The sequence below is a fragment of the Mesoplodon bidens genome (assembly GCF_964165515.1).
Source record: "Mesoplodon bidens genome assembly, chromosome: 6".
Taxonomy (NCBI): Eukaryota; Metazoa; Chordata; class Mammalia; order Artiodactyla; family Ziphiidae; genus Mesoplodon; species Mesoplodon bidens.
This window is the reverse complement of record NC_138162.1, coordinates 79,014,529-79,032,258: the sequence shown is the minus strand read 5'-3', so window position 1 is coordinate 79,032,258 and position 17,730 is coordinate 79,014,529. Positions and strand designations below refer to the sequence as shown.

The window sequence follows — 17,730 nt, the reverse complement described above, 5'->3', positions numbered from 1 at the left end:
AATTCTCATCTTTCATCATCTTTCATACCAGGAAGTCAATAGATATTGTCTAAATTATTAAGTCAGTAAATTGTGATATATTTTGTAGAGTTAAGGAAGTAAGCCTTAGAAGAACTAAAAATAGTAACAGGATATTCTTTTCCTCTTGTTAGTCAATGATTCTTTTTTTAAAAAATATTTATTTATTTACTAGGTTGTGCTGGGTCTTAGTAGCAGCAGGCAGGCTCCTTAGCTGCGGCATGCGAACTCTTAGTTGTGGCATGCCTGTGGGATCTAGTTCCCTGCCCAGGGGTCGAGCCTGGATCCCCTGCATTGGGAGCATGGAGTCTTAACCACTGCACCACTAGGGAAGTCCCTCAATGATTCTTTTTTAAAGCTGAGAGGTCATGACTTCTTTTGAGGTCTCACTGAAATGTCCCTGTGCACAGATTAGAATAACATAAACAAGCTCCAAAATTTTATTGTCGTAACACATTAAAAGTTAATTTACTAACAGTTGCAGTCCAATGAAGGCTATTTCTGGTCAGTAAGCAGTTTTCCTCCAATTCAGGGATCCAGGCCACTTTCTTCTTGTGATCCAGGCCACTTCTTCTATCCTTCTTATGATATCCTGCAGGTCTCAGACTCTTTTGCATGTAGCATGAATGGGGAAGGAGAGCATGGAAAAGGCAGACTCACTTCCTAAATGACCTGGCCCCCAAAGGGCATCCTCACTTCCACTTTCATTCCCTTGGAAAGAACTAGTCATGGCCCCATCTAGATTTCAAGAGGGCTTGTAAATGTAGTTCTTGGTGACAGTTCTATGTCATGAAGGGTGAGCTCAAATTTTTGGTGGGCAACAAACCATTTCTGCCACACTCTGTGTCCACATAGTTATGTATAAATGGCATGTACCCCTTGCACCTCCTCAGAAGGGCATGTGGGTTCTGGACACTGCAAAGTCAAGTGCCCCGCAGATAGAAAGGATGGTGTGTTGATCGGATTTGCTCTGAGTTGTTTGAATATTAATTCCTTTGCCTTGCTCTGATATCATTTAACCAAGCACCTTTTTATAATCATTTCCTTTCACTTAGTAGATCTGCCTCTTGTAACTGGATGTCCTCTTTGTACATTAATAAATCAGTGTTATAATGGGACAGTGGAAGGAGGTGTGGAAAGAGACCGGGCAACATGCTGCCCCCTGGTAGCAGCTTCAGTGACACGTGTGTGACTTTGAACTGGTTATGTAACCTCTCCACTCCTTGGTATCCTTGTCTGTAAAATAAGGGACTTGTTGGGCTTTGCCAACCCTTTCTGTTCTAAATTTTTATTACTTTATAATTCTCTCCATCAGTGAACTGATCATATTGAGTTTCTGGAGTGCGGTCAGAGTGACCACAGCCTGGACTAGAAGTGCCCACATAAGTATAGCAACTCTTAAAGTCCTTTTCACCACACCCACCCCTGCAATCTGTCACAGAGACATCAAACTTGAATAGTGAAACTCTAAAGAAAAAATGAGGCTGAGAAACAGTGTGGTAGCAAGGAATCTGACTCATGATGAGAAATCTCCATCAGTAGCAGAAGAGAAAGCTTTTTTGGGGATTCAGCTCATCAGCCCCACCACAAAGCCCTCCTCAACAAAAAGGGTGATAAATTTTCCCAGGCACTTAACAGTTCATAAAGCAGTCACCATCCCCACAAGGTAAGTAGAATAGGTTATTAATTTCATTACATATTTACGGTTTTTAAAAATAAGTTCATGGTTCAAGCATTAAAAAGTACAAAAATGCATGTGTTGTAAAGTCCCCCATCTGCCCAGTTCTCACTCCTCATCCTCCCACCCCCCTGAAAGAAATAAGTACTTGTATTAGTTTTTTGTCATTTCAGAGATGTTCACACATATGTATTCTTTTCCCTCCTCTTCTACATATATAACAATATTCATTATACACTGTTCTGACCTTGCTTTAATTTAATATATCAGAGAGTTCTTTCTACTATCTGTACATAAAAATCACCCTATGTTCTATAGAATGCTATCTATAATTTATTTTATCAGTTTTATTTGTTTCTAGTCTTTTGTGAACGCAAACCATGCTTTAGTAATTTAAGTAGAGTTGTACGTAAGTCATTTCACACACTTGTGTATGAATGTATACATAAATTCCTCAGAGTAGTAATTTTGATAGATACTTTCAAATTGCCCTTCGCTGACCCATTTGATAGATGAGGAAAGGTGGTAAGAACTTATGGTTGCAAATCAAGGACAGTACACAGCTTGGTGCTCACAGGTATGATTTTCCTGAGTTGGAGCTGCATGGGTGTGAGTAGGTCTGGTATTGTAAGCTGACGCCGGCTGCCGTGAGGTGGGCAAGCAGGACAGCTCACCAGAGTGCAAGCTGGAGGAGTGAGGCTTGGCTGCTGCATGTTGGGAAGTCACAGGGCAGATGTGAGCCGAGTGCTTCCAATGTCTGAGCAGGCACTTTGTGAACCAGGAGCCCAGGGTGTGGGCACCGGCTTGTAGGAAATAGCAGTTCCACACACATTACAGGCTAGCCTTTGAGCCAGGTGGCCAGGAGGTGGCTCTCTGTGCTAGTCAGGTTCCTGCTACCCACACCTGGGTTCATTGGGTCTTAGATTTGGGACAGTGATAGGGCAGTGGCAGAGTTGTGGCCAACCACAATGTCACTCAAGTGTCAGTGAGGGCTAGTGGGGTCATTTTGTTAAAGTGGAGCAGCCTTGCTTGCATATTTTAAGTAATAAAATATGTATTGATATATGTGTGTGTTGTTATATATTCTTATATAATATTTATATTATATAGAATATATTTAAATATCTTATATATTTATATTATTTATATACAGTAGTCACATATATATTTAATTATATATCTATATTTTACTTATATAATATTATATATAACATGTATAATATAAAGTATATTTTAAATATGTATATGCGTATATAAATTATATATACATACAAACATATATAAATTATACAAACATAAATTATACATATTTATATATAAATTATATTTAAATACATATTTATATAAGTATTTAAATAATGGAATTTTTTTCATATACTTTATTTTTATTTATTTATATATTTTTTTGCAGTACGCAGGGCTCTCACTGTTGTGGCCTCTCCCGTTGCGGAGCACAGGCTCCGGACACGCAGGCTTAGTGGCCATGGCTTACGGGCCCAGCCGCTCCACGGCATTTGGGATCTTCCCGGACCGGGGCACGAACCCGTGTCCTCTGCATCGGCAGGCGGACTCTCAACCACTGCACCACCAGGGAAGCCCCATATACTTTATTTTTTTAGAGCAGTTTTAGCGTCACAGAAAAATTAAGTGGAAAGTACAGAGAGTTGCCATATGCCTCCTCTCCCACACATGCATAGTCTCTCCCATTAACAACATCCTGCACCAGAGTGGTACGTTTATTACAACTGATGAACGTACATTGAACGTCATTATCACCCAAAGTCTGCAGTTCACATTAGGGTTCACTTTTGGTGTTGTACATTCTGTGGGTCGACAAGTATATTTTTTATTCTTGTTCTTAGTGCTACATTAACACATTTATTTAGCTAGTAACACTATGAGGTAGGTGCTATTATTACCCCTATTTAGGGAAGAGGAAACTGAGGCACATAAGGTTAAGTGACTTGCCCACGGTCACATATCTAGTGAGTGTTGGAACTGAATTTGAACCTAGGCAGCGTGACTTAGCATGTGTTCTTAACTGCTATGCTCTACTGCCTCTAATTTGATTCCTCAGTACCTGGGGTTCTCGTTCCTCTTCCCACTCCTCCTCTAGGTGAGAGAAAAGGGCTCCCTCTGTTCTTACTTACCTGGCTTTCCCAGAGCCTCACTGCCTGTTTGAGGAATCTTTGCACAACTTCTGTTGTTCTCTACAGCAGGGGTGCTGTGGGTTAGCACAGGTGCACAGATTCCTGGGTGCTGTGGCCATGACCCTGAGGGTTATCAGTGAGGGGGACAGAAGGGGAAAGGGAGGGTGAGGCTGGGAGTGATCGAGAGGGGAAAGGAGCAGGACAGCAACACTGGCCTCAGCGTCCAAAGAGATCTGAGATTAAAGGACAGCAGTGAGGGCTTCCTTGGTGGCACAGTGGTTGAGAGTCCGCCTGCTGATGCAGGAGACACGGGTTCGTGCCCCGGTCCAGGAAGATCCCACATGCCGCGGAGCAGCTGGGCCCGTGAGCCATGGCCGCTGAGCCTGCGCATCCGGAGCCTGAGCTCCGCAGTGGGAGAGACCACAACAGTGAGAGGCCCGCATACCGCAAACAAAACAAAAACAAAAACAAAACAAAACAAAACAAAAAAGGACAGCAGTGAAAATTGGCGGAGGGAAGAATATGGGACCAGTCCCTTTGAGAGACCAAAGAACAGACAGTATGGGACTTCTGGCTCTAGGTCACAGCAACAATCAGGCTTTTCACTCATTCACTTATTTGTTCATAATCTCCTGTTATTTGGAGGGAAAATTCTGATAATTGGAGGGTCTTTTGTTTGTTGAAAAGGGTGATGGAGGAGGGTGACGTTACATGCTTTTGGAAGAGCTTGAACACAGCTAAATTGTTCTGCAGAAGAAAAGGAGAGGGTTTAGGAAGCCCAAAAGGAAGATCTAGAATTGCACTGTCCAGTATGGTGGCCACATGTGGCTACTGAGCACTTCAAATGCGGCTAGTCCTAACTGAGATGTCTGTAAGTGTAAAATTCACATTGGATTTTGATGACTTAGTAGGGAAAAAAGAATGCAGACTGTCTCAGTAATAATTGTTTATATCGGACGTACGTTGAAATGATAATATTTTGGGTATATTAAGTAAAATAAAATATATTATTAAAATTAATTGTACTTTACCTTTTTTATAACGTTACTACTAGAAGTTTTTAAATTATATATTTGATTTGTATTATATTTCTACTGCACTGTGGTGATCCAGAAGGAAGGGACAAGAACCATGAAGACTCAGGACTGTAGGGGAAAATTCATGAGAGAGGGAAGCCCTGTAGCTGATGACAGAAAAGCAAGATGTGGGAAAAATTAATCGATGAGGTTTTGGGAGGGTAATGGGTATGACGCACAATGTAGTCTCTCACTCCAGTCTTCCCTATGAGATCTTTAGTAAAATCCACATTCTTTTTTTTTTTTTTTGCGGTACACAGGCCTCTCACTGTTGTGGCCTCTCCCGCTGCAGAGCACAGGCTCCGGACATGCAGGCTCAGCGGCCATGGCTCACGGGCCCAGCCGCTCCGTGGCATGTGGGATCTTCCCGGACCGGGGCACGAACCCATGTCCCCTGCATCGGCAGGCGGACTCTCAACCACTGCGCCACCAGGGAAGCCCCACATTCTTTTTTAATAAAACAAATTAAAAATAATTTCCTTTGGAGAAACTCATGTCTTCTCTTGAGGTGACTAAAAGCCTCTGGGTCCTAGCAAAACTGTGTTTGAATTTCACTGGCCTATATTTGGGGCCTAAATGAAATTAGTTAACTAGAAAAAGAGTTACAGATATTCTACCTCTTTATATTCTAGTCAACATGTCCAATGAACTCGAGTTTCCAGACTATCCTTGAGTCATTTTTAAGAGAAAGTAGTTTTCTTCTTTCCCCACATATGTTTTTTCCCCTGTTAACTTCTTGCTAATGTGGCCAAATTGAGAGAGTTGATTGTCGAGGGAGGCTTTGAGTCAATATGGGATTTCTGGCTCATCAAATTCAAATTCAAGTCATCACCAATGTTGCTACCTAATAGTTGCTTAATGAATTTTGTTCTTTGGGAGTTGTGAAGCTGAATTGTCAGGGAGTGAACCTTCTGGGATACAGCTGTTTTTAATCATCTTGCATATCAGATTTGAGGCATAACTGAAAAGATGTTTGAGGACAGTGGCCAGCATACCTGACGCTGCTTTCTTGACCTGTGAATAAAAAGAATGTCAGAAACAGGAACTTAATCTGAAGCTTTGTAATTAGGATTGTGGCTGACATTCTGGTGTGAATTTTGGGAAGGAAAATGCTAAAGGATGTTACAGAAAACTTAAGGGAATAGAGAGAAGCAAGTTAACTGACTTTCTAATGAGCCAAATAATTTGTAAAAGTAACAGTAGCGGTAAATTTGAGGTGATGTGGTCTCAAAGGAAGGACTACCTTCTAATGAATTACTGTTCAACTCATCCTTAGCCTGGTATTTCCCCCGTTTCCATCTCCTTTTGCGGGATGAAGTAATGAGCCTCTGAAAACTAACATGGCTGAACTGATTTTAGAAATTTACTGTCTTTAACACTAAAGTGTGGTGTGTGCATGGCTTTCTATATAATAACAGAAATATCAGGAAAATGGTCCAGGTTGATTATAACGGGTGATTTAGTACCCCTGAACTGAATGTAGTGTAGCAACAGAGATAGTAAATGTAGTGGAGGGTGAGGAAAGGAAGTTATGTAGGGGCATGAAAAAAGGGATTGAAATGGGGAAAAATGTCTATTTTGTGTAATCCTCAGTAAATATGGATTTTGTAGATATGTGTGACTTTAAACCAGGGGCATTTCACAGAAATTCAGATAGACTTTTATTTTTTTTTTTAAGATTTATTTATTTGTTTGTTTGTTTATTATTGGCTGCATTGGGTCTTCCTTGCTGCGCGCAGGCTTTCTCTATTTGCAGCGAGCAGGGGCTTCTCTTCGTTGCGATGCCTGGGCTTCTCATTGCAGTGGCTTCTCTTGTTGTGGAGCATGGGCTCTAGGCACGGGCTTCAGTAGTTTTGGCTTGCGGGCTCTAGAGCGCAGGCTCAGTAGTTGTGGATCACGGGCTTAGTTGCTCCGTGGCATGTGGGATCTTCCCAGACCAGGGATCTAACCTGGGTCCCCTGCATTGGCAGGCGGATTCTTAACCACTGTGCCACCCAGGAAGTCCTCAGATAGACTTTTAATCGGCTTTGATTTCCAGAGAATGTCCCTTGAATTTTTATAAAATTTACAGGATTTCCCCTCTGAATTTCCATGATTGCCTTAAGCTTATTTCATGTATTTTATTGGAATCAGAATAATAAATGAATGATTTGATTGTTACAGTGTTAGACAAAGAGCCAGACAATAAGGTAGTCTGCATAAATTCAGAATTTTCTCTTTAGTCAAAGGCTGGGTTGTGATCAGAGCTTTGAGGTTGGAATGGCTGAATTAATCCAAGTGGATGAATTAATTTTCCTGACTGTTTAGTGTTAGCTACAATTATACAGATTTCAAGGTAGATGAGAGTAATGAACCTGATTTTGTAGCCATCACACAAGAATGTATTCTTCCAAATGGCCTCTGTCCCTCTGTTCACTCTGCAAGGATGAAAGCATATGTGAAAGATGTGGCCACTGGCCAAAACAGTATTTAAAGCCCTCTTTTGGAATTGACTTCAGAGCCTGAATAGACTCTTTTTAATAATCTTGGCTGTTGCCTGTCTTCATCCTTTAGGGATAGATTTGGTATTTGGAGAACATCAAACAGCATTCTCAGCCAAATCTTGTAAACAAGGTGGATGATAAATTTGGATGACACCCTCTGAGGTCAAAAATCAAATATGACTGAATATGACTATAGAATATTGAAAACGGTTTGCTAGTAGCTTCAAATACCTCAAATTAACTTTGAAATCAGTTCCAATAAAGGAGTGGCCAAAGTACTTTGAGCAAAGACAGTGCCCTTGGAACATGTAAGTATAGAGTCTGCCAAGGTGACTATTCTAAAATGGATTACACCAATTTAGATGTTTGTTTAAAAAATCAATCACATCACTTTCTGGGCACAGGGAAATGTAATGGGAAGAATAGCAAAAGCCAGAGGGACCCACTTCCACTCCTTTTGGCTCTGAGTGACCTTGGACAAGTTATTTAAGCTGTCTTAGCTTCTGCTTCAAAATTAGCAATTGGAGATAATAATTTCCACTGAGACTGTTGTGAGGGTTAGAAATACAGTATGTAAAACACCACATATATTACTGGTCTACACATAGTACAGGGTTTGTGATTATTTGATGGATTTATTTATACCCAGCCTTACTTCAAAATGGATTAAAAGTAGCTTAACTGCTTGTTTTCCACCTCTACATAGCCTTATTTAGGAAAGGGTAATAATAAATGTACCATGTGCTCTAGTCATTATATTAACTTTTTTTTTTGCTTTTTAAAAACAGTATATTGATCTGTTAAATACTAACTATGGTGTGTGCAGAAAATGCACTAATGAATGTTAAAAAGCCCTTAAAACGTATCAGACATGATTCTAAGTTTTATACATAAATATAAAATATTAACTTGTAGTATATCTATTAACTTGTATTATCCAGTAACCATGTGATGTAAGTACTATTGGATTGACCAAAAAGTTCGTTTGGGTTTTCCATAAGATGTTACGAAAAAACCCGAACGAACTTTTTGGCCAACCCAATATTACTATGCCCACTTTAGAGATGGTAGAATTGGAATATTTTCTGTGATTAAATTATTCAGAGTCAAAGAGCTAATAAGTGATGAAACCACGATGCAAATTCAGGCAGTATGTCACCCACACCTGTCCCCACACTACTACAATACCTCATTAAGGATAGTGAATGACAGGATGATCCCTTAGGGATAAATTTGGTATTTGAAAACTAATAAGCACCATTTATAGCCAACTCTTGTAAATAAGGTAGGGGATAATCCTTTGGAGTCAAAAGTCAAATATGACTAAATATGAGCATAGAATATTGAGAACAATTTGCTGGTAACTTCAAACCCCATAAATTAACTTCGAAAGCTGTTCCCATAAAGGAATGGCCAAAGTGTTTTGAGCAATGGCAGTGGCCTTGAAACGTGCAAATAAAGAGTCTACCATGGCTAGTTGAGAAGGCCCAGGACCCACCAACCTGTGTTGAGCAGGTGCTAGAAGGCAAATCCAGCTGCAGTATGGACAAAAGTGTAGTCCAGCAGGCAGTCCACTATCTCTAAGGGATCAACAAGTGGCCACCCAGACAAGCCATTGGCATTTTTGATCCAGAAAATAAGGTATCCAAGGTGGTGAGGCAGCCAGCATTGGGTCAGTCTGTCCACAGATGAAGAACCCAGATCACTGGATCAAGGGACAGATCCACCAGAGCTTTCCACTGGCCAAACCCAAACAGAAGCCAGAGCAACAGGGAGCTGTTGATGCAGCCCAAAGAGGCCAGCCTCGCAGGGCACAGGCAGGGTGGGGAAGGTGCAGAGTGGATCTGAAGAGGGAAACAAGATGTCCAGCCCCCATGTCTTCATCAAGGCTGGACAGGGTCAAGGACACAGTCCTGAGGTCCAACCAGAGACCTCAGTCTGGTTGACATCTGGTACTCAACTCACTCTGAAACCATTACCAATACTATCTGCCAAGCCATGCTTCACAATTTCAGGCATAAGGATATCAGAGAAAACAAAATGATAGTTTGCTGAGGCAAGATAGCTCTGTGTGAGGAGGCTTTTTCTGACCATGTAAGCCTATTTGAACTGGTAATGATTTTAGGAAAGTGAAATGTGTGTTCTGTATCCATCTTGGCTCCCAGTATCATTAAATTTAATTTCCAAATGATTCAAAGGAGATTAAGCTTTAATAATCTCTAGTCTTTTTTATTTCTGTCTTTTATATGTTACTCTTATAAATAGATGCATTGTGTTTAGAAGAGCTGATGATTTGAGTAGGGTTCATGATGTCCTTTGAATTCCCTAGTAGATGTTTTATGATTGATCTAACTCATGGAAGGGAAACACATTTATAGGCTAGGGAAGGTAGATAAGAATACCTGGGTATTCCTATTCTGTCATCTTTTTTTTTTTTAAATGAGAACCATTAATCTCCCAGCCTATGCAGATTGCGTGTGTGTGTGTGTGTGTGTGTGCGTGTGTGTGTGTACATTTGCATGCCCACTACATCCAGGGCATAATCTTGTTTGGCAACCACAGCTTTTGTTATGGAAATTAATAGTCTCAGTGTCATAGACGGCCCCTCCAATGGCTTGGTGGCAGACGTCATGTTGACTGGAACAGTATGAGCGCAGGTGGATTAGGATAGGCTGCAGTCCCAAGAAATAGGACTTCCCTTCCAACTCCAGCAGGGCAAGACAAGCAACATTCATTAAATCCACAGGAGGTAGTTGTACTACCTTAAATATATGCAAAAATATAAAAACTTATGTAAATGGAATCATATTGTTCATTCTAGTTTTCTCAGAGGAGAGAATGGCTAGCACAGACTTTCTTCTTCTTTTCCCACTTCTCTCCTCTCCACCTTCATGTGTTTTCCCTACACCTGCCTTACTACCCCACCCCCTCCCCATACTCACACAATACTCTCCAGCTTAATAATCTGGTATCATTCTTTTTTTTTTTTTACATTTCATTTTGTCTTCAGTCAGGCCCTTCTAAAACTACTTCTGAATGTGTTAAAAGAAACAGTCTATTGGAACTTGTTATTACCAACTACTTAAGGACAGATCAACCAAAGTAATTATAGCCTCCCCTTCTATTCATGCTAAACCAACAGGAGCCCCAGCTAACATTATGAGCTACCTGGATTCATTTGCTGAATCATGAAATGTTTTATTTCTAAATGGTGCACTGCAGTGGAGTTCCCTCCCTCTGTTCACTTTTTCCAACTCAGCTGTGGAACATTCCAGAACCAAGAGCCAGAAAGCCACCTGTGCTTCACCACAACCTGGATTCCCTCACTTCTGCATCCAAGATGCCGTAGCACCTCCTTTTCATGTTGTATGGCTGCTCCTGCAGAGGAGACTCTCTTGCCTGTGTCTTCCAGGTCATCCAGCCTTTTTGTAGAAGGGGAGAGGTTTTCTTCAATCAGCTGTAACTCCTCCCTTCTACTCTCCCAGCCTCCGGGGGCACATGGGTCATAATCAAGAACATTGGCTGGATGATGGCACTCCTCTCCTAGGCCTCAGTTCCTAGGATGCTTATGAGCTATGAAATCCAGAACCTATAAGAACAGTAGCACTCACATGATTCACAAAGGTGATGCAGTTGTTGTTTTAACTCTAGCTTCTTTTTGTAGCTGGAACCTATTTCTGTTTTGCATTCATCACGAGGTATTATAATCGCCAAAGCTGTCTGCCCTTGAAGGCTGGGATCATGGTTTAGAAACTTGCATCCCCCTTGCCTTGCACAGTGCCTGGTACATATCCAATAAATGCCAACTGGATCAGCACCCTCAAATATAGGCAGAGGTTGAATCACTGGAGTTCTTTGGGCACTTAAAGCATCAGAAGAAGGTGGAGAAGTTCGCAGGGGCAGATGAGGGCAGTAAAGATTCAAGAAGAATGAAAGAAGAAATGAGTTCTCCAAAGTCTGGGCATGCCGATGTCCAGAAGGCCCCTAATATTGGGAAGTGGGTGGATAATTATTTTCTTTCTAATCACTAAGAATTTACTGACTACCTACTATGTTCCCTCTGTACTTGGCACTGGGGAATCAAAGATAAATGGCATGTCCTCTTTTCTCAAGGACTTCATATTTACGAAGAATTGCTACTCAGAATGACAGGTGCCATAATATGATAGATAGATAGATAGATAGATAGATAGATAGATAGATAGATAGAAACGGTACAGTGAAGATGATGGGAGGGGTTAATCAGGCTTTATTACTTCCCTGCTTAACCTCCCCAGTAGCATGCCAGTGCACTTGAAATAACTCTTTACCATGATGTACCAGGCCCTGCCCTGCTAGCCCCTTCCCAACTTTCCATCCTCATCTCCTACCACATCATCCCTTGCTCGGTTCACAAACATTATTTCTGTCTTTGAACACGGCAAGTCCGTTCTCACCTCAAGGCCCTGCCCTCAGATCTTTAGTTGGCTGCCTCTTTCTTTATCGTTCAGACCTCAGTGCCCGTATCATCTCCTCTGGCCACTATAGGAGACCCTCTCTCCTCGGTCAGTTTCTCTGCCATTACCCTGTTTCATTTTCTTCATAAGGCTTTTTGTTCCTTCATGTTATTTTATTTGTTTATTAACATAATTATTGTCTCTTCCCCTCTCCTTTCCCTCCACCCCCATGAGCTGGAATGGTGGCTTCCTGAGAACAGAGCAGTCTGTCTGGCTTGGCCACTGCTCTGCCTCTATGCCCAGAACATTGCCTGGAGGCTGGCACGTAATAGACATTCATTAGGTATGAACTTGCTTTGGGGAAGATAAGACAGATTCACCAAAGAAAAGTTAGGTGAAAAATGTGCTGAGGATAGGGAAGGCAGTTAGGGCCAGTGTCAGGACTCTGGGGTGTTAGAATACAGGGTGGAGGTGAAGTGTGAAGATGAGGCTTGGAGGAGTGATGTGGCCCAAGGGCTCTGTTTGTCAGGAGTAGGACTCAAGCACCAGAGCCTAGAGGCAGGGGCAGGGGTGGGGGTGGGGTAGGGGGGTGACACCAGTTTCGCCAGCAGGTGTGTGACCTAGGCCATCACCTAACACCGCCCGCCTCCATTTCCTCATTTTTAAAAGAGCTGACAATAATCTCTCTAAAGACAATAGAAGAGTATGCTCTTCATAGGCTAGTGTGAGGATTAAATGAGTCATGTGGCAAATGCCTAGTAATGTCTGGTAGATAGTTAGCTAAGCATTTGTACTATATACTGGAGGGAGATCACTGAAGAATTTGAGAAATAGGGCTATGGGATTGAGATCTGCATTTAGAAAGATGAGCGGTTGGCTCATAGTGAGGTGAGGATCGACTGGAGGGGACTGAGAAATTACTCAAGGAAATTTTGTAGGCGAGAGGGACCGAGACAAGGTAGTGGTAGTGAGGATGATGCGAGGGTTAGGAAGACAATGGACTTGGTCCTCAGTCTGGGGAAGGGGGTTAGGGAAAGAGACAACTCAGTAATGATTCCTGGACTGGGGAGTTCATGGTGCCTTTCAGCCATACAGGAAATACAGGAGGCGGGGCCAGGTTGGGAGCTGAGATGGGGAGGGAGGATAAGCAGGCATGATTTGTTCAGCTGTGGCAGGTTGAGATTGAGTGCTGTGGGAACTCCAGGTGGAGCTGCCCAGCCAGAAAAGCCCCACACCTTCCTGAACTGCAATATAATGCTAACACGCTTATTAGCACTGTACTTATTCGTACTTAATGTTAGCGCTTAATAGTTAGTGTTTATAATCTTTACTTTTTAAGCAAATACCGTGAGAAACATCTTTGTCCACATCTGAGTTTTTCCTTTGAGATTTCTATAAGTAGAGTTACTGGGGCAAAGGTGTATTACATTTTTAAGATTTTAATTCATCTTGCCAAACTGCTTTTCAGAAAGGTGGTACCAATCTCTATACCCACAATAACCTTGGGTTCTTTCAAAACAGCCTCAGTGGGGTTTTTAAATAAATATCACCCCCAAAGTTGCCAGGGTACAGGGAACCGTCCTCTCATGTGCTACCGATGGACCCGACCACCAACGTCAGCTCCATCTTTAAAAGTTGGTAGTTGCCGGGCTTCCCTGGTGGCGCAGTGGTTGAGAGTCCGCCTGTGCCGATGCAGGGGACACGGGTTTGTGCCCCGGTGCGGGAGGATCCCACATGCCGCGGAGCGGCTGGGCCCGTGTACCATGGCCGCTGAGCCTGTGCGTCCGGAGCCTGTGCTCCGCAACGGGAGAGGCCACAAGAGTGAGAGGCCCGCGTACCACAAAAAAAAAGTTGGTAGTTGCCTTTGTCCTAGAGAAATCCCTCAAATCGATGTCTGTTATTAATTAACATGCCACAAACACCACAACCCAAACTATATTCTTGAAACCACGGTGGTGAGTGAAATAGAAATACTCCGTGCGTGCGGGAATACTCCCCTGAGGCCGGGGGGAGGGGGTATAAGGACAATGCACCCAGTGAATAGAAAGCTCCACTGTAGCAAAACTGCATTATTTTGACAGTATTTTTCCCTAAAGTAGTGGTTTCTTGTAACTTTTTTTACCGTAACTCAGTGTATGGACATGCATGGAAATCTCATTTCCTTTGGATCAGTGCTCTATGAGATGGCACCATTTGCTGGTCAAATACAATTTTAACCCAGAATAAACTAAAATCTCTTTCTGATGCATGTATCGATAGATTTTCATCAAAGTGAAAAGGGAAAGTGCCATTTTCACTGAAGACAGTGTTTTGATCAGCTCTGCACATGGTTATCTGAATTCTTGGCTTGTTCAGGTGTTTTGGATGGTGGTTGTTGCATTGCTAACACTAACCACACACAGCTGATGCACTGCAGGGCAACAGTACCCAGGGAAGTATCTGGCATGTTTGGTATCCCTCCCAGTGAATGCTTTCTTTGTGCTCAGCAGACTTAGATTTGTACATGAGTGTGGTTTTTATCTGTTGTCTTTTCCAGAGAGTCCTTATAAAGGAAACTTGAATAGACTGTTGTTGTCCATGTGTTGTATTGAACTGAATATTTGTTTTGTACTTTGCATGATCCACTGGAGGCCACCTAACCTGGAGGCCCTCAGCACCAGCATTTGCCTCTTCTGTTCAGTGCATTTACCATCCATCTGGTCTGAATGGAGACTCGTACTTGGAAAACTTTCTTATACCTAGTTCACAGTCACTGTTCTCAGGGGTTAAATGAGAGGAGGCCACAGTTTTTCAAAGAAGACAGGGTCTAATTTGTATGAAGTGGGACTCTTATCAAGGAAGGAAGCAATAAAGATTGAGCATCTCTGCTAAACCACAATTGTTTTCTAGTGAGTATTAGTCAGTGGTGGATCCATCAAAGAATGGGAGAAAGATGATACTTCTGCTTTAAGATGAACTTGGTAGCTCAAAAATGGCCTCCTTTACTACTGGGACTGCCATAGTGCCTGAAGGAAATTGCTTTCATTGTGGTGGGAGTTGAGTAGAATATAATGCATCAAAACATTAGAGAGTCCATCAGATGTTCCTGGTCCTCCTGGAGCTTTCTGCTATTACATTAAAGAGTTCACTTCCCACTTTTGTCCATTTGTAAGATGAGCTCTCCGAAAGAACACGATGAGAAAAGTTTACACGTTTAAAAAATATATTTATTTATTTAGGCCATGCTGGGTCTTAGTTGCGGCACACGGGATCTTTAGTTGCAGCATGCAAGATCTTTTTAGTTGTGGCATGTGGGCTCCTTGGTTGTGGCATGCATGTGGGATCTAGTTCCCCGACCAGGGATCGAAACCGGGCTCTCTGACTTGGGAGCTCGGAGTCTTACCCACTTGACCACCAGGGAAGTCCCTAAAAGTTTACACATGTTGAACCTATTTACCATAAATGTCTTGAAATCATAGGGATCCTGCCTGTTTTTGCTGTTCTTTACATCCTTTGTGTTTATTTCTATACACTGTACACAGATTATGCTATAAAGCTATTTTGTGATAAGAATTGAGAGAGGTTGAAACCAAAGCTGTCTCTCTAGCTGCAAGTCCCTCTGAAAACAGGGAAGGAGACCTAGCCATATTTTAAAGAAATAAGCGTGTTATCCAATATCAGCTATAATGCTAATTCATAGAATCAAGGAATTTTAGATCCAGGGTGTATGAGGGAAGTGAGTATTAGAAATTAGCTAGTCTGTGTTTCTTTAAGTGCATTTGGCAGAACATTGGCCTGTAGTAAAACAGTGTTTCCCAGTCAAACAAGTTTGTGAACCGAGCATCCTGTATCTTCCTCCCCTTGAATATTCACAATGAAAAGTCAACTGGAAGTCAGCATTTCCCAGACTTATCTGACCACGGAGTCTTTTCTTGTCTAGGTAATAGTTGTTAACATCCTGCTGTAGGAAATGAGTCCAGTCTCATGGTGGAGGTCCGGAAAATTGAGCCACTTAACCGGAGGCAACAGAGCCAGCAGTGCCAGGACGAGAACCCATTGATGGTTGACAGCCTCCCCCAGAATGGCTGCGAATTTGTATTGACAGCAACCAATTCAAAACATTCCAAGATTATTTTTTTCCCTTGAAACTTATTTTAAAAATCGTTTCTTAGATTTATCCCTTAGCAGATGGAAAATGTGTCAGTTGTCTCATTCAGTTTGGTAGTACTCTCTATTCACATGCATCAGAAACAGAACCTGAATAGTAAGCGTGGTGGGGAACTAAAGGCTCAAGAGGCTCTCAGTCTGAGGGGTGGGGAAGGGAGAAAGCCAGTAAGCAATTACACAGGAGATATGTAATTACAAATTACGACACATGCTACGAAGAAGATAACTACGTGCTCTCAGACTGAGCTTAAATTTGCAATCACTTTTTAATTGACTGAGATTCAGATGGGATCAATAACAGCTGTTTTTATGGTAGCTTGGTACTCAGCTCCTGACTACAATCTGAACCACGTAATAGCCCCTCCCCCTTCTTGTTTTTCCAGCCGGGTGGAGCAGAATGAGAGCGCAGTGAGCCGGCCCAGCCCCTCTCCCAGCCGTCGCCGACGCCCACCATGAACCACTTGGAGGGGACCGCGGAGGTGGAGGTGACGGACGAGGCGGCAGGCGGGGAGGTGAACGAGTCGGTGGAGGCCGACCTGGAGCACCCGGAGGTGGAGGAGGAGCAGCAGCAGCACTATGCGGCCCGCCCCCCGCGCGGGCGCGCCGTCGAGGACCTCCGCACCCAGCCCGGGCCGCAGCAGCAGCAGCAGCAGCAGCAGCAGGAGGAGGAGGAGCGCGGGGAGTGCCTGGCGCGTTCCGCCAGCACGGAGAGCGGCTTCCACAACCACACGGACACGGCCGAGGGCGACGTGATCGCCGCAGCGCGCGACGTCTACGACGCCGAGCGCGCGCAGGATCCCGAGGACGAGAGCGCGTACGCAGTGCAGTACCGGCCCGAGGCCGAGGAGTACACGGAGCAGGCGGAGGCCGAGCACGCCGAGGCCACGCACCGCCGCGCGCTGCCCAACCACTTGCACTTCCACTCGCTGGAGCACGAGGAGGCCATGAACGCTGCCTACTCGGGCTACGTCTACACGCACCGGCTCTTCCACCGCGGCGAGGACGAGCCCTATGCCGAGCCCTACGCCGACTACGGGGGCCTCCAGGAGCACGTGTACGAGGAAATTGGGGACGCACCCGAGCTGGACGCGCGCGACGGCCTGCGGCTGTACGAGCAGGAGCGAGACGAGGCGGCCGCCTACCGCCAGGAGGCCCTGGGCGCGCGGCTGCACCACTATGACGAGCGCTCCGACGGCGAGTCCGACAGCCCCGAGAAGGAGGCCGAGTTCGCGCCCTACCCGCGCATGGACAGCTACGAGCAGGAAGAGGACATCGACCAGATCGTGGCCGAGGTCAAGCAGAGCATGAGCTCGCAGAGCCTCGACAAGGCGGCTGAGGACATGCCCGAGGCCGAGCAGGACCTGGAGCGCGCCCCCACTCCGGGCGGGGGCCGCCCGGACAGCCCCGGGCTGCAGGCGCCGGCGGGGCAGCAGAGGGTGGCTGGCGGCGAGGCGGTGCAGCGGTACAGCAAGGAGAAGAGGGATGCCATTTCGCTGGCCATCAAGGACATCAAGGAGGCCATCGAGGAGGTGAAAACCAGGACCATACGTTCGCCTTATACCCCCGACGAGCCCAAAGAGCCCATCTGGGTCATGCGCCAGGATATTAGTCCCACTAGGGATTGTGACGACCAGAGGCCGGTGGATGGAGATGTAAGTGTGTGCGGGTTCAGGCCCGCTCAGCGCCACGCGTGGCCGGGAGGGGAGACGGGCCCTCGGTGGCATCGTTTGTCATTGAGAAATG

General features: G+C 44.2%; 1 protein-coding gene across 2 annotated transcripts in view; it reads left to right on the top strand.

Annotated features, from left to right (window-relative positions):
• Positions 1 to 17,730, top strand: part of APBA1 (amyloid beta precursor protein binding family A member 1) — a 225,990-nt gene that overhangs the window by 130,309 nt on the left and 77,951 nt on the right. For both annotated transcript variants that reach the window (XM_081237623.1, XM_081237622.1), the window contains exon 2: positions 16,371 to 17,639. In XM_081237623.1, coding sequence (XP_081093749.1) covers positions 16,440 to 17,639 — 1,200 coding nt within the window. In that variant the 5' untranslated portion in view covers positions 16,371 to 16,439. The remainder of the gene's footprint in view (positions 1 to 16,370; positions 17,640 to 17,730) is intronic.